General features: G+C 54.2%; 2 protein-coding genes, 1 non-coding gene and 2 pseudogenes across 6 annotated transcripts in view; 2 read left to right on the forward strand and 3 right to left on the reverse strand.

Annotated features, from left to right (window-relative positions):
• The window catches only part of LOC115870735, a 4,964-nt pseudogene extending 1,924 nt beyond the window's left edge, over window positions 1-3,040 (forward strand).
• GFOD2 (glucose-fructose oxidoreductase domain containing 2) overlaps window positions 1-15,696 on the reverse strand; it is a 29,275-nt gene extending 13,579 nt beyond the window's left edge. The window contains exon 1 of one of the 3 annotated variants that reach the window (XM_004704604.3): window positions 15,593-15,696. The gene's annotated coding sequence lies outside the window, so the exon portion shown is untranslated. Of the gene's footprint in view, window positions 1-2,232; window positions 2,292-15,347; window positions 15,363-15,592 lie in introns of those variants that run through there. The other 2 variants (XM_045293937.1, XM_045293938.1) reach the window with 2 other exon arrangements.
• On the reverse strand, window positions 4,831-5,475 carry LOC123522116 (annotated as a pseudogene).
• Window positions 11,915-12,021, forward strand: LOC115870786. The gene has a single exon (XR_004046914.1). It is a non-coding gene; the product is annotated as a U6 spliceosomal RNA (small nuclear RNA).
• Window positions 15,697-18,079: 2,383 nt separating the features above from the next.
• RANBP10 (RAN binding protein 10) overlaps window positions 18,080-23,668 on the reverse strand; it is a 51,507-nt gene continuing 45,918 nt past the window's right edge. Inside the window, exons 8-15 of one of the 2 annotated variants that reach the window (XM_045293935.1) lie at window positions 23,478-23,586; window positions 23,227-23,375; window positions 23,048-23,107; window positions 22,903-22,951; window positions 22,209-22,330; window positions 21,812-21,957; window positions 21,396-21,507; window positions 18,080-21,038 (exon numbers count right to left, since the gene is read on the reverse strand). In XM_045293935.1, the coding sequence (XP_045149870.1) occupies window positions 20,908-21,038; window positions 21,396-21,507; window positions 21,812-21,957; window positions 22,209-22,330; window positions 22,903-22,951; window positions 23,048-23,107; window positions 23,227-23,375; window positions 23,478-23,586 (878 nt within the window). In that variant the 3' untranslated portion in view covers window positions 18,080-20,907. Of the gene's footprint in view, window positions 21,039-21,395; window positions 21,508-21,811; window positions 21,958-22,208; window positions 22,331-22,902; window positions 23,108-23,226; window positions 23,376-23,477; window positions 23,587-23,668 lie in introns of both variants that reach the window. The other variant, XM_004704603.3, reaches the window with a different exon arrangement.

Here is a 23,668-nt window from a genome sequence, read left to right on the forward strand (position 1 = left end):
GATGGAGGATGAAGGGAGGATGGAGGATGGAGGATGGAGGATGGAGGATGGAGGATGGAGGATGGAGGATGGAGGATGAAGGATGGAGGATGGAGGATGAAGAATGGAGGATGGAGGATGGAGGATGGAGGAGGGAGGAGGGAGGAGGGAGGATGAAGAATGAAGGATGGAGGATGGAGGATGGAGGATGGAGGATGGAGGATGGAGGATGAAGAATGGAGGATGAAGGATGGAGGATGGAGGATGGAGGATGGAGGATGAAGAATGAAGAATGGAGGATGAAGGATGGAGGATGGAGGATGGAGGATGGAGGACTGAGGATGGAGGATGAAGAATGGAGGAGGGAGGAGGGAGGATGAAGGCTCGGGGAGACTACCAGCAATAAATGAATGAAAAGCCAGAGGGCACAGCTGCATAAAATGATGAATTCTGCCTTGCAAATCTGGCTAGACCAGAGGATGTACATTGGTACAGATAACAACCTGAAACATGGAATCCAGGATAGATGACTCCTTCAGGACCAGTGGTGAGAGGGGTGAGGCCTGCAGGGTGAAGGGAATGTGGGGTAGAAGGGGGGAACCAATTACAGGAATCTGAGTATAGCCTCCTCCCTGGGTGATGGACAGCAGAGAAGAGGGCAGAGGGAGGCGTCGGACAGTGTAACTTATGACAAAACTATAATGATTTATGAATAGTGAAGGGTTGAGGGGGGAAGAGGGAGGGAGGGGGAAACGAGCAAACGATATTGAGGGCTAAAGTAGAGGGCAAATGTTGTGAGATTGATGAGGGCAACAGGTGTACATAGGTGCTTGACTCAATGGATGTATGTAGGGGCTGTGATAAGAATTGTATGAGCCCTCAAAAAAAAAATTTTTTTTAATGACTCATACATCTTTTTTTCTTTCTTAAAGAACAGTGGGACATAAAAGTTAAAAAGTCATGGTCTTCTAGACCATGAAGCTAAATATTTATCATCTCACAAAAACCCCCTACACAACGTTCGTAGTGGAATTACTCTTACTAGCACAGAGTCATTTAAGTGCCTGTCAACGTGGGAACACGTGGACAAACTGCAGGGCAGCCCTACAAGGTTGCACAACTGAAAACGATTTCTACAGCCAGCTTCACCGAACTGGACAGACAGAAACAGTTGGATTGGTGTATGTGTTGCCGCGTATAGTTTCAACAACAATAAAATAAATTATGGAACAAGCAAATGTGTCGCAGATCTCTTGGCAGAGAACAGCTTGTTTGCTTCTTTGAGCTGAGGAGCTCCTGGGGCTCCTGTCTGCCACGGGCACCTTCTTTCCCTCCGAGGGAAGCCTTTCCCGTCCAGCCCTCCCAGCCAGGGACAGGGTGCAGGGCACCTTCTGGAGACTTACAACAGGCCCTGTAACCTCACTCTGACTTGGTCTGCAGAGCCAGGAGGGCAGCAGGCCTCCGCTGGTTAGCAAAATGAATGAGTGGATGAACTCACTGTGCCCAGTGCTATCTGTGGCTCAGATCTGTCACCACACGTCCAAGCACTCCTTTGAAACCGCTGTAGGTCCTGTCCTCGTGTGCTGCTGGGAGGCACAGACACCGTACAGCCAGTCGGCCCCACTGAAATGGGGACTGCACTTTCCGGCCCAGAAATTGTGCTCTGCGTGTGTATCAGCCCACAGACATTCTCGAGGGGGACCTGGATGGTGGGCAGGAAAATGGGGCCCACTTCAAGTTAGACGAAACCTTAAGTACGCATGGATGGGTCAAACTCAGGCTCCGGCGTGAAAGAAGAAACTCGGTCCCTGCCCTCTCTGTCCGCGCTGTGCGGACCTGGCTGTGGAGATCACCGCCGTGAGGGCGCACCCATCAGAATGAGAAGTCCCTCCAGCTGAGGGAAAGATGCCCACACCTGCAAGATGACCCGGACTCTTTATCCGATTAAATGAACGCGTATTCAGAGGGTGACGACGCTGGGCTTGTCGCAGATCCTCAGAGCTGTCCATGGGAACAACAAGCAGAAGAGTGTGGGAAAGTTGGGGGGAGCGGGGAAGGAGGGGGAAAATGAGGAGCTGATACCAAGGGCTCAAGCAGAAAGCAAATGCGTTGAGAATGATGATGGCAACAGATGTACAAATGTGCTGGACACAATGGATGGATGGATGGATTGTGATAAGAGTTGGACGAACCCCCAGTAAAATGAGTAAAAAGGAAAAAAAAAGAATATGAGGAATTGAGGGCAGAGCTTACTTCCTGTTGTGATGCCGTTCGTTCGCAACTCCGTCATGTCTCAAAGTAACACTCCAGTTGGGGGTCAAACGAGTTATGAGGTGGACAGTCAGAAAAATATCCAGACTGGAGAACACATCTTTAGTACGCTTCCCATGGCCTGGCCTTCTGTGGAGTACCCTTATCATCGATGTGCAGTGGCCGGAAATGGAGGGATTCTGAATCAGTCTCTCTGCGGACCCGAGATGGATAAATCCGACTTTGCTTTCTGATGTGACCTCCCCCCACCCCCACCCCCGAGCAGGACATGTAAGTAAAGGTGTGACTGTGAATCCAGTCTCACAGCACTAAAATACAGGAGCTCGAAGGAAAAGAACGCAGCGTTTCTGGAGGGGACTGAAACCCACGGCGATGCGTTCCTTCTTCTGCCCGCACACACCTCACATCAGCCTAATGCGAGACAGAAGGGTCCCCTTTGCCCCCCCACGCACCGGAAACTGCTGGCCCTCTTCTGGAGAATGAAAGGGGTGACAGAATGCCGCTTGTCCTCGGGCTTGATGATCGCCCGTGTTGCGGTGGGACTGCGTAAACATGTGAAGCTGTACGGATTGCAGCCCGTCTCCAAAACTGTGGAAGATATACCTGTGCGCCACCACTACTACGACAACAAGCTGCCTAAACGAAATTTCCACGAGATGCCCAAGAATACAACCAAATGTTCCAACTTTATGTGAAAGGAACACTCAATTTACACCTTGGTTTGATTGACTTAGTTTGCAACCTAAGCAAGCCATCGAATTGGTCTGATCTTCAGTTTCTTTTCCTATAAAATGAGGACCATGGTATCTAACTCATACAGATATGATCATCTATGAAAAAAATTTTAAATCATTTTATTGGGGGCTTGTACAACTCTTATCACAACCCATCCATCCATCCATGTGTCCAGCACAATTGTACGTCTGTTGCCCTCATCATTCTCAAGACATTTGCTTTCTGCTTGAGCCCTTGGTATCATCTGAACATTCTTAATATAGTGTTTGGCGTGACTTAGACACTCAATGAATACTTCCTTACCACATCCAGTCTTTCTTACCTGCAGCTTACGTCATTGATTTAAAAATACATATGGATTATTGAACACTACTCCATGCCAGGCCCTAAACCAGGCTCTGTACATGAGCTATAGCGATGACTAACCCATAGTTATGTCTCACAGTCAGAAAAGGACAAGTATACCACTCACCACTCATGATACAGATGATACTGTTATAATTACCAAAACTACATATATATACTATGAGAAACCAAGGCAGGAACAATTGAATCTCCTTCAGGGGAGGATAGGGACAATCCAGAAAAGAGGTGGTTCCTGAATTAAACCAAGAAAATGAATAGATTTTACCAAATGAAGAAGAATTTAGGTAGAGGAGAGAGGATGATTGGAGGGGGAGGGGGACCCAAAACCTCTCCTCTTGATTCTGCTCTATTGAAATGAAGATATTTGAAGGTGAATCGTGGCCTGCCAAATGAAGGGAGGGTATAGAGTGTGTGGATGATGGCTGAGTCCCCTATCTGTGTCCTGGGAATAATACCAGAGATATTGACCAAACTTAATTCCATGAGCAGAGATACAAGTTCACATGGGGAATAAAACTAATAATTTAGACACTGTTACAAAATAAAGTTAGCATTTACACAGCTCCTTAGATTATGCTAATAATACCTATTATGTAGCTCATTCCTGCATCGACTGATTAAATTATTTTACTTAAATAAAGAAAAAAAAGAAGAAACTCAGTGTGCTCCATTACACAACAGTACGTACATGAGGACGTACAACAAGGACACGCATCAAATGCACTGTGGTGGTCGTCTATGTGGGGCAGAGACTGGTGATAGGAAACAAAATCCACTGCCATCACGTCGCCTGCCTCCCACAGCACCTTGTAAGACAGGGCAGAAACTGCCCACCTTTCTTCCAATGTGGCTGCCGAGTTCAAACTGCCGGCTTTGGGGTTAGCAGCTGAGTGCTGTAACCACTGCACCACGAGGCTCCTTAGAGACGGTGTCAGGGTGACCCAAGTAACATGAGGAGCCCTGGTGGCAAAGCGCCAGCTAACTAAAAGGTCAGTGATTGGAACTTGCCAGCCATTCACAGAGAAGACCAGCAAGGGGGAAAAAAAATGAACAAGAGGGCAGGGGAGATTTGGCTATTAAAGGAGCTCTCTGAAAGAACAAAAAAGCTTAGATTTCAAACACAAAATGGCAGACCTCTGTACAGTACGCTGATCCTTCTGACCGGAAATCAGCACAGGCCACCAAACAGCCACAGCCAGGGGGCAGCAACGCTTAGTAGACGGGGCACTGAGTCCACGCAGGTGGTGGACTGACCAGGTAGAGCCACAATCTGTGTATAAATTATCCTAGAATAACTGATGACGTCCCAGTCTCTACTTTTTAAAAGGGGCTTTATTGAGATATAGTGCGCTCACTTAGGGGTAAGTGAAAGGGTGCTGGTCACCGAACTCTACAACCATCACCCAATTTCAGAGGACCACCATACTAGAAGGAAATCCCACACAGGTTATCAGTCACTGCCCCACTCCCTCCCCACAGCCCCTGGGAACCCAGGATCTCTTGGGCTCTGTGATTTGCCCCCCTCTAGACATTTCCTATCAGTGGATTATACAATTTTTTGTTTTCAAACCAATGACCTTGTTTATCGTTAAACTCTTGATGCAGAAGCATAAAAACCAAGGGCGAAACCAGCTATTTGCCAATACCAGTTCAATTGGTCAGATGGTGGCAAAAGTCTTAATTCCATTCAACTCAGTATCACAGACGGCTAGTGAGCCTGGGCAAAGGTCGCCGTGCCATGCATGCGATCCCCCAGTAGGCTCCTTACAGACCCAGCTTGGTTCTTCGCCAATGTCTTCTCTTGGAGTTGTACCTGATCTTATTACCGGGTTTCATTTGAATCCCTTGGGGGAACGGGACCATTCTGCTTCTGTTTCCTGGCCAGGAATCTCTCGATCCTGAAAGTCCTATGAGACGACATGGTAAAGACATCCCCACCACCACCACACTCAGGATGGCGGGGAAACTGAGAGAGCAATACGGGTCTTTCAATGAAATGTTCCCAGGTTTAGCTCGTCCCTTTTAATGCCGAATGAAGAGAGTTATTTCTTCATTTGCCTATGGATGAATATTTGGGTGAATCCACTCGGGGCGGGGGGAGTTATGAAGAAAGCCATGAATATCAGTGTCCGAGTTCTGGTATGCATGTTCTCATTTTCCTTGGATAGAATCCTAGCAATGGAGCTGCTGGAGCACATGAGAATTCTGTGCTTAGCCTTTTGAGGAATCTGCGTCTTAAAATGTGTTCCCAAGCTCCATGTCCGTCCCCACCAACAAGGGACGAGGTCCCCTTACCAACATGTGTTCTCTTGCCCTGGGGCACAGTGGGCTACCCAGTGGGCTGCTAACCCAAAGGCTGGTGGTTCCTACCCACTCGCCGCTCTGGGGCGGGAAGACGAAGCAGTCTGTTCCCAGGAAGATTCATAGACTTGGGCACCGCAGGGCGCGCCTCTACTGTGTCCTAGAGGTTGGGCTGAGTCGGAATCGACTGGGGGACAGTGGGTTTGGATTTGGGTTGTAATGGAGATGAGGTAGTATCTCCTTGTGGTGATTTGCTTTTCCTTGATGGCTAATGATATTGGGCATTGTTTCATGTGCTCGTTTGGCTAATTTTGCAGGCGCCCTGGTAGCACACTGACCATAACATTGGCAACCCACACGCAAGAGGCTCGGGGGACAAAGGACTGTGTGAGCAGCAGATCACAGCCCAGGAAACCTTAGGGGCCCTTCTACTCTGCCACACAGGACGGCTACGAGTCGGATCGGCACCATCGGCTTTCTGTGACATCTTCTCTGGAGAACTACCAAGTGATCTACTTTGACCACTTAGCGTTCGTCTCTACTGGCTCCTAAGAGTTCTTTATACGCTCGACATACCCAGCTCTTACCATGTATGTGATTGCAAATATTTTCTTCCACTCCGTGGGTTGACTTTTCACTTTCTCCATGACGTATTTTGGGGAATAATTGGTTTTTAATTTTGAGGAGGTACATGTTAATTTTTCATTTGCTTTTGGGGTTGTGTCTAAGAAAGCTTTGCCTAATCCCAAGTCAAGAAGATGGACTCCTATCTTTTTCTTCTTCTTCTTCCGCCCTTTGAATTTTAGAACGTGAGCTTTTTTTAAATTTTTTTATTTAAATGTGAGCTTTTAAATATAGGTTCATGGTCCCTTTTGAGTTAATTCTGTGTGGTGTGAGAGACATCAACTTTTATCTGTCTGTCTACCCTAAAACACGACTCGTTGAAGAGACTATTCTTCCCTCTGGTGGACAGCGCCTGCACCCTGCAGCCGTGTCTCTCCCGCCCTGTCCGCCTCGCGTCTCTTTGGAGAGGACTCCAGTCCTTCTGGCTCTTCCAGCTGGAGATCGGGTCAGCCACCAGCAGCTTCCAGCAGCTTTACCGATTTCGATCACTTTCTGCTCTGACAGCCTATGTGTACCTGCCATACGGCAAGTCGATGGTTAACTTTTCTTTTCAAAAGTTTCTTTTCTGAACAGTTTTATTGGGTCATCATCCAAATGTCATGCCATTCAACAGTCCAATCCTGCAGAGAGAAGGGTGTTGTACAATCATCGTCACAACCAATTTTGTCTATGTTTAACTTTTTAAGACCACACAAGTCTGCTGAATGTTTTGGGTCATTAATGACTGAGTTAGTTAATTGTGCCAGCCTGGCCGATAATCACATGTGGGGCTGGTTGAAAGGTGGAGGGATAAATGGGTGGTGAAGCCTCGCCTTTCTAGTTCTCGGGTCTCTTGTTTTGTGATGGTTGCATCGGGTGCAGCTGCCTTAGCAGTTCCCTGCTTCAGCTTGCAAGATGGATTTCCTACAAGACATCCCCAAGGAGCAGCCGCATGGATCTATCCCGATGCAGCCCTGGGTGCTGGAGCAGCCATGTGGAGACCCCTGCCAGTGCTGAGATGCTTACATGTTCACTGACTCAGCTTTCCTCCTGCAGTCGGCATTATTGCCTCTGTTTTGTGAGGTGAAGGACTTTGTGGACTGGTGTTGGGTATGGGTTAATGTTGGACTTGTGGGCTTGGGCAGCATTGGGTTGGGATGTTTTCGTGATGCACATTTTCTTTGCATAAAACTCTCTCTTATACGTGAGTCGCCGTGGATTTGTTTCTCCAAAGTACCCAGACTAATACAATGACCAATGGTTACAGGCATGACAGTCAGGGCCAGGGAGGGAGGCTTGCCCTCTCCAAGTGTGTACGCAGGGCTCACTTCCTCCTCTGCCATCGCTCCATCCTTCCAGCCCGAATGGTGCGTGGCTTCCAATGTGTGCGTCGGTGGCTTAGACGACGCGGTAGATTAGGAGCACTGTTAATAGCTTGTTTTACTGCCTCGACTCAAAGGGCAGCTTTGTCAACAGCCATAAAGGGGCCTGGGCTGGCCTGAGAAGGCCAGATGGCATGAAGCTGGGCAGGCTTGATGGCTCAGGAGTTCCTGCTCCAGCAGGCAGAGCTGGTTTTTCCTTTCTGATTTCGGCGGCCACCCTTACTCCCCTTCACACGTCCCTCCCTAATCCTTGCCCATCACACCCTCCCAAGACCTGCACAAGCCCAGCCGTGCCCAGTGCGCCCCAGCCATTCCAGCCGCTGCTCGCTGGTCAGGAGTGAGGGGTGGAAGGTCCCTTGGCAGTGGTGACAGTATGACATTTGGCGAGGCTTCGGGTTACAGGCGGGCAGCATGGCACAAGGGTTAGAGACGGGCTCTGCCACGGCGCTGCCTGAGTTCAAGTCCTGGTGCCACCAGCTGGGCAACCTCAGAGAAATTTCTGAGATTTTCTTCAGCGTCTTCATTTTTAAAATGGGGAAAAGTGTTATCCACCTCGCGAGATAGCGGAAGATTGAGTTAATACTAAACAAACAAACAGAAGCCCACCACTTAGAACAGGGCCTGACAGAGGTACAATGTAAGTAGCTTGCTGGGTTTTTTTTTTTTAAACATTGTACATCTCTTACCACAATCCATACACCCATACATCATGTCAAGCACATTTGTACATTTGTTGCCATCACCCTGTTCAAAACATTTTCTTTCTGCTTGAGCCCTTGGTCTCAGCCCCTGGTTCTGTAAGAGATGACTGTGTGTGGCTGCCCCCTTGATAAGTTCTGAGTGAGCACACAGAGAGTGCTTGTCGCTCTGAGTCAGGGATCCTGTGCACTGATGAAGAGACAGATGCTCAGAGAGGCCCAAGGTACCTTTCCAAGGTTCCACCACTGCCCACGTAAAACAGATTGACCACAACCACAGGCCAGGCCAGGTCCCTGGAGAAACCGGCACTGTGTGACGCGGTGTGGGGGGAGCAGAGCTTCCGGACACCAGCATGATGCACATGGGCCACCGTGTGTGCCCTCAAATCCATCGACAGCCTCGTTCTGGCCACTACCAGCTTTCACCCAGACTCCCCCAACAGGCAGCAAACAGTTCTCAGGGCCCGGTTCATTCCCTTGAAAGTCCATCTGCTAAAGGGTCATAGCGCCTCTCTCTACGGAGGATTGTCTCTCTCCCCCTACTATTCACTCCTCACTCCTACCCTAGACAGGCTGCCTCGGGTGGCGCAGCTCTGGTATCAGTGTCCCAAGCACAGTGCCTGGGGAGGGACTGAGGACTGAGCAGACGGCTGCACACAGTCAGGCGGAAGGCTGCTGCACGGGACACGCAACCGCGTGTCCTGCCTCTCTACATTCCTGCTTTGCTTCTGATTTTAGAGAAATGATTCTCTTAAAACCTTAAGCCACTTTGAAAGTATTTTCTGCACACTGAGCGGAAACTCACTATCAGTTAGGTATTGACTCCCTAGCTCCCCCTCCCAACCGCTCCTGGTTGCCACAGATAAAAATATCATCTCATGTGCCTATTGTAGACGTTCTATACAAGTGGCATCGCTCAGTACATATGGGGCCTTTAGTATCGGATCTTCTCTCAGCATAAGGTTTCCAAGGTTCACCCACTGTGGGTGCATGCATCCCAACTCCATTTCTTTTTAGGGCTGAATAAAACGTCACTGTGAGGATGCGCAGCACTTTGTTCAACCGCCCACCTCCTGCTGCTGGACACTGTTTGGCTATTGTGAATGATGGTGCTATGACCACGGGTGCACACGTAGCTGTACTCCAGTCTTTGAGATGAGGCGTGTGACTGCTGGGCCATGTGGTAATTCTGCATGGAGCTCTTTGAGAAACCACCAAACAATCCCACCAGCAAGGGACGAGGAGCCCGATGTCTCCGCCTCCTTCCCAGCAACGATCCCACTGCTCTGCCCCTCCCATTAGTCACTCTGGTGGGAGGATGCGGTGTCGTGAGGGCTTTGGTGTGCATTTCCCTGAGGACTAACGATCGGAGCCCGGCTGGCGTCATAGGCTACTGAGCACAAGGTGAGCAGTTTGAGCCCAGCAGCCGTGCTGAGGGTGTGGAACAATGTGGCTTTTCAACCAGTGAAGGGTGACAATCTCGGGATGCTGTCTCATGGGGCCGCTCAGTGCTGGATGGCGGCGAGTCTAACTTGGGAGTGGCTACACTGGACACTAAACGTCTTCTCATGTGCCTGTTGGCTGTGTGTACATCGCCTTGGGAGACATGCGCCCTTTCTGATCCGATGGTCTTGTCGCTGAGCATGGAGCCTAATTCCTGAGTACGGAGAAAGGCCCATCTGAGGTGTAACCTCTGCTTGGCAAAGCTCAGGGACATGCTGGGGAAACAGGCAGGAGTGCTTTCACAAGCATGAACTGGCCTGGTCCACGGGTTAAGGGAGAAGGATGTGTGGCCATCCCTGGCCGTTCGTGACACCAGCATTGCGCCACGTGCCGGATCAGTGGTCAAGGTCTACGGAGCAGAGCCGGAGCCGTCATGGAGAGGCACCCAATCGTCGGAGCCTGAGCAGGGGCAAGGGTGGGGCTGCCAAGGCCGAGCTGCATGCCCACAGGGGAGCACCTACACACAACAGCAAGAGCTCCCGGTGACCTGAACGGAACGTGGCATGAATACTATGGGAGAGAGACGCGCCGTCTGCCCCCAGAGCAATTTTCAGTCGGGGAAACCTTCACCAGCATGGCTGTGAGTCGGAGCCGCCTCCAGAGCAGAGGGGCAGCACGGATGGAATGGTGGCATGGATGCTTCTGCTTGGATGTGAAGTACTGCTCCATCTGCATTTCATGTTGCTACTGAAAGGTAAAAGCCCAATCAGAGAACAAGGTGCTGAGGTTTATCCACAGAAGAGTTAGGAGAAAGAATTTGGCATTCCGAGGTCCAGAGGGTCGAGCTGTTTATCCTCACGGTGTGGCCAGGGACACTGCCGCATGTTCGGACTCCCGCCTTGCCGTTCGGGCAGCAGCACAAACAGAGCAAAGGAAAGAGAGGCGATGGGTGCATAAGCAAAAGTGGTGAAGAAACCTGATGGTGCCTGGCTATCAAATGATATAGCATCTGGGGTCTTAAAGGCTTGACAACAATCAGGCGGCCATCTAGCTAAGAAACAACAAAGCCCACACAGAAGAGGCACACCAGCCTACCCCCACACGAATGCTGAAGACAAAGCGAGTGCATAGGCAAATGCGGCGAAGAAAGCTGATGGTGCCCAGCTGTCAAAATATATAGACTCTGGGGTCCCACAGGCTGGAAGATAAACAAGGGGCCATCTAACTGAGAAACAACAAAGGCCACATGGAACCACACCAGCCTGTGAGATGACAAGGTGCCAAAGGGATCAGGTACCGCAGATGCTTTCCCAGCTCACAGACCGAATTCCCTTTCGTTTTCTTAGTCTTTTCTGTCTTCTGCCTGAGGAAATTACTCTGCTCCTTGGATAACTGGCAATCTCGGTGGCAGCAGAAGACAACCGTGGTCCTGCATGTGCCGTCTGTCCTTCTGGATCTCCGGTGTGGGGCAGCTGAGGGCCCTGGGAGAGCACACACCCACAGAGGGTGGCCGTGAGTTACACTCACACTTGTTCCCCAGTGCCTGGAAATGCCCGTGCCTTCCTAAATGTCTCCTGCCTGTGTGCCGAAAGCTGCCTAGCAGCCGGGCACACCCAGGCTCGGCTGTGACTTAACCACCTCAGGGCTGTGAAATGCGAGGTGTCGCACAAGGGTCTTTGTCACATCACTCCCCGCTGCCTTTTTTTTTTTTAACCGACATGCCACGCAGGGGGGCCGGTTAGAAAACTCAAGTGGGACCATCCATTCCTCTCTGAATCATCTGATTGTAATAGTTACAGGGCTGCCATTTTTAAAAGTCTCTGTGGTCAAGGATACCGGTGAAGGAGTTAGAGCCCCGCAGTTCCGGCAGCTGCTGAAGGTGATGGCTCTGGGTAAGATGTTTTCGTGGAAGAGATCATCGAGCTGCGAGAAGGGAGGCGGCAAGGCTCAGGGCCCAGTCGCAGCGTTCCGGGTCCTCTCTCTCTATCCCTCCTGAGCAATCAGAAGCAGGCACTTCAAGGGAAGCGGTCAGCTGCAGTGAGAAAGGCAGCCTCACGGGTGCCCAGTACCCGTTTCCTTTCTCTGCGGCCCTCACAGAATAGGAGCGACAGAAATCCCACCAGAAGGAGCACTTGGGTGCTCGCTTCGGCAGCACATATACTAAAATTGGAACGATACAGAGAAGATTAGCATGGCCCCCGCGCAAGGATGACACGCAAATTCGTGAAGCGTTCCATATTTTAAAAAAAAAAGAAAAGAAGGAGCACTTGGTAAAGGCTTTGGGAAGTGATAAGTGTGGCATTTTGTCACCTGCTGCCTCTGGGATGGAAGAACCTGGGACATAGGCATTGCTTGCAACCTTTCTTCTAAAAGCAGAAAGGAAGGAGCAGGTGCCTCGGGATAAGGCTAGCGTACCTCGGGGGCTGGCAGAAGACTGCTGCTGTTGGCTGGGTGCCACCAAGTCAGGTGTGCCGTATCATGACCCTACCCACGGACAACCGAACACCACGCCACCCTCTCGTTCACATCTGAGCCCCTCGTGAAGAGTCACTCGCCTTTGCGTGTGTCACACTGTGGTGGCTTACGTGTTGCTGTGGTGCCTTGTCACTGGTATTTCAAGTGCCAGCAGGGTCACCCAAGGTGAACAGGCTTCTGTGGAGCTTCCAGGCTAAAAACAGACTGCGAAGGAGGACTCGGCTGCCCCACTGGACGCCACTGAAAACCCTATGGTCCACGGCGGAACTCTGTCGGATCTACTGAAAGCCAGTAAGTATTACAGCCTATGGAACCCTAGGGTGCTGTTTGACTCTATCACGTGGGGCCACTATGTGCTGAAAATTGATTCGACAGCATTCTTCCCTGGAAGCATGAGATGGGAAAACGTATTCTACTTTCTAGTTACTCTCTGGTTGTGAGGGTGCCCTGGTGGCACAGTGGTTAGGTGAAGGGCTGGTAACCACAAGGTGACAGCTCAAAGCCCACCAGTCACTCTCTGGGAGAGTTTCCGTCTCAGGAACGCATAGGAGCCATTCTAGCTGCCCTATAGGGTCCCGATGAGTGATGGCAGTGAGGTTTTTTGGGTCTTGGTGTAGAGATGAGCTCACACCTCACCTAACGAATTCACTGGTGGACGCCGGTGGGTCGGAATGGCCTACTGTCCTCATGAGTTTTTCTTTAGTATCTCATGTCACACGGACCTGGGTTTATTTCAAATATCTTTCATTCCCCACTTTTTAGGATGCCCGACATCAACATTTTCAAGTGTTTAAAGCTTTTAGATTCTCTTCAAGTTTACTACAATACAATTAAGTTATTCTACATTGCTACTTTTATATGTAGGAATGCTATTGCCCATAACTTTACTATATATGAAATTTCTCCCAAATAGCAAAATCTCCAATTCATCCACCACCACCCTCCCACCCCTGTGGCTTTCCAATTCCAACAGTGGATTTTCCCTGGACAGTGATCCCGACTATAAATGTGCACCAGCATGAAGGCTCTTTTCCTGCTTCTTGGTTAGAGGACTGTGGAGCCTGTGTTTCCCCAACAGTGACTTCCGGCTGGTGCCGCTGCTGCATCCCTGTTTCACTTGTTTCTCTTGCAGCCGGGGAACTCAGCTCAGTGAAAGTAGATCCTGTTAGCATGGCTGGTTTATCTGGCACCCAGTCACTGCTGATGACTTTATGACAGGCCAGATGGGATAACTGCCCTCAGCGGCCTCAGAAAAATGGGAGTGGATGTTAAGCAATTCTTTGTCAAGGGTTTCCCTGTCTTAGCAACTAGGAGACATTTGAAGAGTCCTCTCAGCCCACCTTCTCCTCTAAAAACAAGTTGCTGTTTTTCTTTTTAAGGTAGGGACTCAGAAAAGTCACACACATCACTAGGGCAATCACCGCATTGAAGCAGCGGCTGCTCCAAGGAGTATTTACACTCGAAGCACTGCACACACCCTGTCAGCTCTGCCTCAGGTTTGAGAGTCTGCAATTCCTCCTTCCATTTTACTTTGGTTTGGGCCTACCTGCCTTCTCTGGAGCCCGGTCAGTGCTAAAGGACTGGCGGTTCCGGCACAGACGACAATGCTCCCCATGAAGGTTTCCTGACAGGATTTGGCCAACACGGCCATTTCCTCCACATGTTACGCCCTGAGGCATTTCTATAAGCTATTGTCACAGACACAAGATAAGTCAATAAAACGGACGGCCCCCAGTGGCCACCGTGATGCTGGGACACTGATGGAACCACTGGAGCCAAGACCAAACTCTCTCCCGTAAATATACTTGACCTGTTATAAAACATCGGCGCGCTTCTCCTCGCAGCACTCCGGAGGGAAGGCAATTGGAAATTGGTTGGATGATGATGGTTCAGAGGGGAAGATATGACAAAATGGGGCTTTATACAGAGGACTGGGCTCATGGAAGGGGGGGGAGGGGGGGGGCAACATTTTAAAATCACACACTTCCCCTCCTCCGTAGAGTGAGTTTTATTTCTTCTTTTCCAAAGAGGGTAGGACTTTAAACCAAACCAAACCTGGTAGTCCTACCACTAGCAGGTTCTAATATTTCTACAGTTTCTTAGCATATAAAAATAACTGGATCAGACTCACAACCATTGAACAAATAGGAGGCAAAACAAAAAAACCCTCTTACAACAGACTCTATAAAACAGATACTTCCCAGCAGAATCGTCTGCTGAGAGTGTTCACTTCTTGGTCCTGGGACGCATTCTCTGAAACTCCGCGTCCCAAATCAGTAGCTTGGCTTCTAGTCTTCTGCAAAGTGGCTGGACTGAAAACTCTTGTTCCCTGGTGGAACGCTCCGGAAGGAAATGAGTTTTCTTATCAAGAACAAATCGAGCTGCCACTCTTCATGGCAGCTCGCTCCACATCCCGAGAACCCTGTAAGTGTATTTCTCCGCTAACCCAACAGCTGCTCCCTGCAACCTCTTTGCCGAGGTCCTCCGGGGTGCCCGCCCTGGTGCTGCACACTCGGGGCACAGTCTTGCTTCCCACGACTGGTGCTCAAGTGACACCAGGGGGACAATAAGCACAAATCACTTGCTGTTTAAATGCTGCTTTCAACTTTTCTGTTCCAGATTCTTCGGATGCTGGGGCTGTTCTGGGTGGTAAACCCTTCGGCCGCGGCTCACTGGAGCAGCTCTGCGGCCCCCCTCTTGTGCCCTGGCCATTCACCTGGGGTGATGCCTGAATGGCAGAATCTGACTTCACCTTTTGTCTCTCCAAGCCCGTCTGCTTCCGTCTCTCCTGACCTTTAAAAGGTAGGCCAGGGCCATCGAGCTGCTGTGGGCTGGCAGCGCCCACCGGCACCCTCTGGGGTGTCCATTCTCCCACCTGAACGCTGTTTCCCCCCAAAAAAGCCCACCTCGATCCAAAAGGGGATGGCCCGGCCACCCGGGGAGGCCTTTGTCTGCGGCTTCCACACCTCCCACACCCCCATCCTCAAAGCGTGCGTTGTCGCACCCACAGGTGGTGCGGGTCTGCCAGGCACAGGGCAGAGGAGTCCAGGTTTCTACGTCCAGTAAAGGGGCAGTCTAGGTCCGAAGGTCCTACCTTCCCGGATCCACAATTCCACGGCCAAACGTGCAAGACCTATTTCGGGGATGCGGGCTACGACCCCGAACTCCCGCAGCCAGGCGGCTCCGACAGCCGCAACCGCACCCCGCCGCCCCGGCCGGGCGCACCTCCGCCGCGGACCTCGGGCGCTGGCCTCCCGCGGAGGAGGCCCGGCCGGCGCCCGCTCGGGGCCACGCCGCGCTCTCCCTCCCCCTCCCCCGCCGCCGCGGGGCGCCTCTCACCTGGCACGCTGGCATCGCTGGCCCCGCTCCGCCCTGGGGACCACGCGCCCGGACGGGCCTCGGCCGCCACCGGCCAGCCGGGAAGGAGGCCGGCGGGGACGCGCGGGCACCGAGCGCGGCGCGCCGCAACCGGGAACGCGCCGCCCGGTTTCTAAGGAACCCAGGGCTCCGAAGGGGCGGGGCGGGGCGGCGGGGAGGACTGCGCATGCTCTCTGGCAGGGGGGCGGGCACCCGGAGGTGCGCATGCTCACCCGCAGGGGGCGGGGCTTAGCCGGCCCGGCTGGGGACCGGGTCCTACGTTTCCGGCCGGGTGTGCTGTGGTCCATTGTCTGATGGCGTATCCTGGGGTCTCTAACCTGGCCCCAGAAACGATCGGAGGATTGCGGTCGGCTTGAGTTATCCTGCTGTGAAGGCTGGGCGGGCAGGCGCCGGACAACGACCTTTCCCCTCTGAAGGCCGGTTATCTGAACTCTCTGGACTTTTTAACTCCGGATGACTCTCGCTTTCCTGTTTTCAGGAACCTTTGTAGGTTCCTCTTCCTCTCGCTGTCCGCGGGCGCTTCCTTAAGCATCCATGCATCTAAAGGCCTGTGACCCACCTGTTTATTGGCTCCTATGTCTCTTGACAGGAAAGACTGCTTTGTCACAAGACTACCTTTTGGTCTGCCAGACTGCCCACTGCTGAGTGAAGTCTTGGTGTGAGTGTTGGATATGAAGGGTGGACCTTACGGCTGTGATTTAAAGATTGGGATTTAGCTCTGCGCGGAAAGGCCCGTTGCCCTGCTTGCCTGGTGGGCTGGGTGAGTCTGAATTCTGGCCTTAGGAGGGTCCCATGTGCTGGGGCATTCCACCCATGGCTGACCCTCAGGGCACCCCCAGAGCAGAGACACTAACCTCCCCAGCACTGCTGCCACTTGGATCACTGTGGAAGGCTCCCAGATGGAGGAGACCACAACCACCCCCCGGGTCCCTTCTGGCGTTTCAGCCTTTGCTGCCCCTTCTGCCCTGGACAAAAGGAGGCCGAAACAGAGCGTCTTTGTCACTGTTCAACACTGCAGTTAGAAACCCTCCTAGAGCAGGGGCTGGCCACCTCTGCATTACTGACATTTGGGGGCCTGTGCATCTGTGATATGTTTAGTAGCACTCCCCAGTGCATGCCAGAAGGGTCCCACCCCCACGGAACCAAAAGCCACAACCCACACCACTGCTTGGAGACGATTTCGACCTGGAGTCCTTTCTGATGGGTGCTGAGGCTGTGGGAGCAGTAGCCTCATCTATCTCCTGTGGGGCTGCTGGTGGGTTTGAACCACTGACGCTGTGGTTATAGCCCAGTGCTTACCCAACAGCATCACCAGGCCTTCCTAGATATTGCTTGCAGACTGAGGACCACTCGTGCGGCGGGAAAGGAGTCTCTAGTGTCAAAGAGGAAACTTGGGTTGTTGGTGCAGGTCTGCTCATCCCACTACATTCACTTTGGCCCAGGAGGGTTCTGTAGTGTGCTAGCCCTGGAAGAGGCTCCGGTGATGCATCCTGTAGTAACGTAGGTTAGGAAAGTGCTGGAATAAACCTATCTTGACAGACTCCTTGGAGCTTTTAATTAGCTGGTCCGGGTCACTGCTGCTATGCATCGGAATTGACTCGATGGCAGTGTTTTGCTTTGTGAATGTCCATGTGTTTTCCTAACTTGCTGGACCAGCCAGACCTTTTATGCAGGGACCAAGTCTCTCTCCCCAAGCTATATAATTCTGTGTCCCCTTCTTTAGCAAACTTAGCAGTGGCACCTTTAGCCATCTGCCACCCAAATCAAAAGCCTGCCTTTGCCACCCCCTTACAGTCACTCGGCCTCCTCTGCCAGCATTTCTTTCCTAAATTATTTCTCAAGCCCACAGTAGCTTGCTAGCTAGCTGGTTTGCTTCCAGTCGGATTCTAATGCTGCCACCAGGTGGACACCACCCTGGTAGCCAGGATGGCGGGGGCCTTGGGGGCCACAGCAGGCCAGCCACACCAGGGCATCCATCTCTATGGGGCAGAAGGGCTAACCCCCCTTTAAGGGTGGGAAATGGAGGGTCAGAGGTCAGCTGCCTAGCAACAGCAGAGCTCAATTTGAGCACAAGCGTGCCCACCTCAGAATGACGGGCAGGGGCCGAGGCTCAGTCCCCTTTGGAAGAGCTTTTCCCGGCTGGCCAGTGCTTGTGGTACGGGTCATCGAACATGATTCTGAAGATGTCATTTTGGGGTGAGGCTGTCCTGTGGCCCATTCTTTCTGAGGTTGAATGTGCCACATGTTCCATGTCTGTGATGGAAGCTGTTGGGATGGGAACAGAAGCTTATCCTCTTTGGGGCCTTGCAAACACCCCAAATTTCAAGGGTCCTTGAGGCCACTCCGAAGGCCTGAGTACTCCAGGGGGGAGGAGGCAAGCTTTCTAGGAGCGGTGTGCCATCGAGAGAGGCCGACCCCAGAAAGGACTCAGGACAGATCACTCATGACTGCTCATGATGTGTATTTTAATAAAAATAATTCTGTCAAAATACAACAAGTTTTTTTTGTTGTTTTTTTCATCTCTCAAGTACAATTTTAATAGGATGTTTTGTGTTAGAATTCTCTCTAAGCCCTCCCGGCGCCCACAAGTGTCATGCTAATGTTGATCGACAACCTGTGAGGGCAAAGGCAGAGCCAGCGTGCACGGTGAGGCCGCCTGGTAGCGGTGGTACGGAGGGAGGGAACCCTGTGCCGGGCAGAGCCTGTGCAAGGCCAGCCTGGCCCAGGACTGGTGGTCCACTTGGGTCCTGGCGCCCGCTGCCTCCCGGTGCATACCTGAGTTATGAGCAACCAAACCAACGGGCAGGTCCAGCAGTTCTCTGCCTCATCTTCTTTGTGCTTAAGGGGCGGGAAGATGCCGGAGGACCAGGCAGACCCATGTCCTCAGTCTCTCGGTGTTCCTGCGGTGACGGCCTGCGCCCAGCCCAGGCCCCGTGGGGAGAGGTCACAGACTCTGGCTTCCTTTCAGTGACCTGCCAGTTTCTAGGCTACGTGGAGCCAGCAGGGAGGGCTGCTTCCACTCAACAGGGCAGGACAGCCCCGCAGAGCCAGGTTTAGCCCTTCGCTGGGACTCTTCCTCTCAGGCGCTGCTCCCGGGTGCAGCCGGGCTGCTCGGGCCGGTGGGTGGGGCTCAAGCAGTGAGTTTTGGCCCTCTCCCCGGCTGGTGGGGCAAAGGCTTACATATGTCCCAGAGGAGAGCTGTTGGCTGGGACAGAGCACGCCTCTGCAGAGGCACAGAGTAAACAACTTGGACTCAGCAGAAACAGTGAGATAAGGCACAGAAAACAGGAGGCGGCCATGGGTGCTGAGGGCAAGCGGTTGGACAGCAAACCCCACACAGCACACAAGCTGTCCTGGCTCCTCCAGCCATGCCCAGGCGCCACCTGCCGGACACGCCCCTGCTCAGTGTGCTGGGGCCATGCCGGCCTAACCCCTCCCTCCCAGGGGGCCGGCTGCTATCCTTGGCAGGACTAGCCAGTGGGCACAGGGCTCAGCCCAGCTTTCGCTGCTTGACTTTGGCTGCCGCTTTTCCTTGCAGAGGAGAAACTGGGGAGAAGATGTGGTCTCATCTCTGTTCTGGCAGCAAACGACTTTGGTTTTACCTTCTGAAGCTGCTGGACAGCGATCAGTGGAACAGCCAGATGTTTCCCGCTCTGGGCAGGAGCCAGGCACTCGCAGCCTTGCAGAAATGAACCCCGACAGGACAGCCGGGAGCAGCCCTCCCAGACATGGGCGCCCAGCTCGGACCCACAGGGTCACTCTCAAGCAAAGGCAGACCTGTGGAGAGCGTAGGGCCAGGCCCGGGCCTGCCTGCAGCAGCCAGTGCACCTCAGTCACTTGTGGTCGGTCCGGCTTTGGGCTGCATCCGTCATCCTTGTGTCCACAGACACGGAGCAAGAGCTGGCATAGCCCAGGGCCAGGCCGGGCCTGCAAGTTCAACTGCTGACCCTGCTCCCCGGCAGTCTCGGAGGCCGGCAAGGAAGTCCCAGCCCCTCGTGGTGCTCCTCTAAGTGGAGCTCCCCATTCCTCATCTCCAGGGCAGCTGGTCTGCTCCCCAGATGGGCCACCACATCCCGGCAACACAGTCCTTCCTCTCTCTCCGTCCCCGGCGGCAATGCTATCCCCAGCTGCAAGGCCCCACCTGAAACAGCTGGTCACCAAACTCTCGTGACTGTCTTTCCCAAAGAGGGGCGGGGCCCTGGTGCAGGGCACTGCCTGGCACAACCACAGTCTGGGTGGGGGATCAGCCACCCCCAGAAAGCATGGATTCCAGCAGACACGTGCAGACAAGGAGAACCCTGCAGGGAGAATTGGGCCCTGTGCTCAGGGCTGGTCCTGATATGGAGACTTCCTCCCCGCAGCAGCTCTCAGCTCGAAGACCGGTCGTTTCCAGGCGATCGGTTTAGAGTCCATGCATTATTTGGCCATCTGAACAAAGGGGGGCTGGGAGGAGAGAGGAGCGAGAAAAAGGCAGGGGGAGGCAGGAGAGGATGGGAGACAGCGTGCCGGCCACAGACCCTCTGCCCCTGGCTTTGCTCACTGGCCCTGGGCCAGCTTGTCACCTCTTGCACCCTCAGCCTTGCAATTCTCCACTCAGTCAAGCCCTTAGAGGCTTCTGGGGATGTGGCAAACCTGCCAAGCCCGACTCCTCGCAGAGTCCCCCTCGGCTTGCCTGGGCTCCCGCTGGGCGTGGCTCTGTGAAGGGGGAGCCGACGACAAGAGACAAGCCTTTTGGCTGAAGTGACGAGATGATACCCCCTCCCCCCATGGGTGGGACTCGAATAAAAACATCCGGTGTCTGGGCAGCCTCACCCACGAGGTGATTGACCACTAACACTACGATAAATACTGTTTCTTGTTTTTAATATATATATATATAAAATCTCATTTTTAATTATGAAAATAATAAGCTATCACCAACTAGCATCGGCTTCCTCACTAAGTGAGCAGATGTGGGCTCAGCGCAAATGCCCCCGAGGCAGACGAGGACTGGTGGCTCAGCCAGGAAGGGACCAGGTGACAGGGCCCCACCTCCCTTCAAACAAGCGCCCCTCCAGAGCCTAAGGCTATGCTAGAGGAAGCAGACAACACCGTGTCCTAGGCCGCTGCCCGTGGAGGGGGAGAGAGGGAGAGAGAGAGACTGAAGGGGGCAAAGAAGGAAAGGGAGAGGAGGGGAAGGCCAGGCGGGAGGTGGCAGGCATGGACGCTACCCATGGCTTCCAGGTCCCTGTGCCGGTGCCTCCAGCAGGCCAGGCGGAGCCAGCCAGCACGGTCAGCTAGTGCAAGTAGTCGTCGACTCTGGCAAAGGAGCAAGACCCCAGGCCCGCTCGGGCCATGAGCCGCAGACACTCGGAGGCCTGGCCCAGGGCCAGCATCAGTGGGGGCTGCTTTGGCAGGTTCTGAGACTCTGTGGAGGAAAGGCAAAGCCCGTCGCTGGCCCGCCCGAGGTTCTGGGTCCACGCCAATCTCTCCTGGGCTCAGGGGGAGGAAAGGGGACTGACTCCCTGAGGACAGGTCTCAGCCACCGGGAACCTACGGGCTCCAGCCTTCCTGGGCCCAGTGAGCTGGCCTGGGCCAGGGCATGACCTGAGGCCCCTCATGAGCCAGCCAGGGGTGAGTTCAGTGGGGCAGTGGGCACCCAGCAGACCTGGGGCCCGTGGAAAGGCCTGGTCAGCGCTTTACACCAACTCTCCCTGGGCAGAGAGGGCGGGTGTCCCAGGCTCTCCTTCCCGGGCCAGCTTCCATGGTGCCTGGCTTCACTCACCTAAAATAGCGCTGTTGAGGGCTGCACACACTGGCTCCCTCTGGATGGGGTCGAGCTGCTGGCCAACGGGGCAGCTCCAGGGGTCCGAGTAGGCCAGCAGGCTGAAGGCATCCTAAGGGGCAGGGCAGGCTGGAGACATGCCCCAGGCACCAGGGAGGGCCAGGGCCCTGGTGGTAGCCGGGAGCCGGGGGAGAGGGGGACGCGACGGCACAACACTCCCGAACAAGAGGGCCGGGGAGAGCAGCGTGCGTCTGCTCCTGCCTATAGACAGCTGGGGGTGCCTCTCAAACCCCCGATTTCCACTGTGGGTCTGAGTAGGGTTGACTGTCCCACTGCCACTGGCTCGAGGCCCCTCCAGGCCCACACTGCCCACTCCCCAAGGAGCCCCGCCCATACGAGGCCTGGCTGGCCTGTACCTGCAGCATCTCCGTGTGCGCCACGTTCCTGCCATACTCGCGGCCCAGTTGCTCGCTCAGTGCCTGCAACTCCCGGCCGAACAGGATCACCCTTTCCGTGGCATCCTGGTTGCCTCCGCAGAGCTGCCTCCGAGGGTGCCCATCGTCTGTGCCCAGCGGCCAGCAGAGAGCATGGGGGGAGGGGAGGGGAGAGAAGGAAGAACTGGGGCGGGGCCAGCGGCTGGGGAGGAACCATCAGCCGAGCACACGGTCAGTCTAGAAGTTGGACCCAGAGGAGGCAGTGGATTATCAAGCTGCCAGGGCCTGCCCACCCCACCCGCTCCGGAATCGCGGGGAGCAGTCACCTGGACTGGCAGTGCCCTCCTGTGGAGGAGCGCTGCTGGGGGCTGGCCCTTACCCATGCTGGACTCGTCGGACTGCAGGTCCTGGTGCTTGTAGGTGCCGTTGACGATGCGTGTGGACACGTCCTCCAGCACACCGTTGGGGTAATGCTCCGCCTCCATCTCCATCTCACTGTCGCTGTGGAGATGGGGGCGGGGCTGGAGCAGCCTGGGAGGGCTTCCGGTCAGGCTCTAGCCCCCTACAGGTACCTGTAGGTAAACTGAGGGCCCATGGGGACGTGGGAAGACTGTGCAGGTTTCCCAGGGGCTCCAACAGCTGGCCTGTCACCTGATTTGCACTCCTGGCCCACCACTGCCTGGGACCATCCCACCACTGGCTCTCCTCTGAGTTGGCACACCCCATACACACACACCATGCAGCCGTGAGGCATGCTTGAGGGTGACAGAGGGCCTCCTGCCCACCCACCCTGGCTGCCTGGTGGGACCCTGGTGTTCAGCCAAGTCCAGCCTTCTCCGAGTCAGCAACCCTGGGAAAGCCAGGCCCAAAGGAAGTGACAGCGGAATCAGGGTCAGGGAGCCAGCGTGCCCACCTCGTAGCTCAGCAGGTGGGACTCAGACACAGACTGGGGGGGTGGGCAGGGGAGAGGGGGAAAGTGAAGGGCAAGGGTGGCACTGAGAGACAGACAGTGGTGGCCGGCAAGCCCGAGTGGCAGGCAGGGAGGAAGGAAGGAGATCAAGAGAGGTAGGCACCTGGTCTCCTGGTTACTGGTACTGCTGTGGGGCTGGGACTTGGTGGACTCTGTTGAGTTGGATTCAGAGTAATTGACGGAGGACGGGGAGGAGGAAGACGAGGAGGAAGACGAGGAGGAGGAGGAGCTGGGTGCAGGGTATTTACTGTGGTTCTGTTTGCTCTTGGTAGAGGCCATGCCATTGCTGCAGCTGGGGCTGTCGGCTCCTGGAAGCCAGGGGACCATCAGAGGGGAGGGGAGGGGTAGCCTGCCACCAGGGGGGCCCGCTCCCTTCCTCAGAGCCAGCACTCGGGTGCCCACCCCCACACACACACTCGAGACTGACCTGTGCTGTGTGCATGTGCACTGCTGGGGCCGTGGTGGGGGCTGAGGCTAGGGGAGTCGGGGTAGCTGTCCTGGGACTTGGGGCTCCGAGAGCTCAGGCTTCGGACCTCGCTGTCGGTCCCGTTCACCATCTCCACAAACTGGCGGCACCTGCGGGTGTGGGGGGTGGGGGGAGCAGCACAGCGATGGCCTGGGCTCGGTGGCTCTGGGTGCCCACTGCCCGCGAGAGGGGGGCTGGGCTGCGGGGCTTACTTGAGCATGAAGAGCAGGTCGGGGTTGTGTTCCAGCAGCCCTGGGTAGAAGCGCTGGGTGGTCTCGATGGCCTCACCCACCCGGCCCTCCAGCACTAGCTTCTGGACCTCTGCAGAAGCAAGACAGGCCGTGAGCATGCAGCCCTGAGAGACCGCCAGGCTGAGTCCCCACTGGAGGAAGGGAAGAAGAGC

Source organism: Echinops telfairi, unplaced genomic scaffold (genome assembly GCF_000313985.2).
Source record: "Echinops telfairi isolate 266 unplaced genomic scaffold, ASM31398v2 ScPeMD7_2291;HRSCAF=2852, whole genome shotgun sequence".
Lineage (NCBI taxonomy): Eukaryota > Metazoa > Chordata > Mammalia > Afrosoricida > Tenrecidae > Echinops > Echinops telfairi.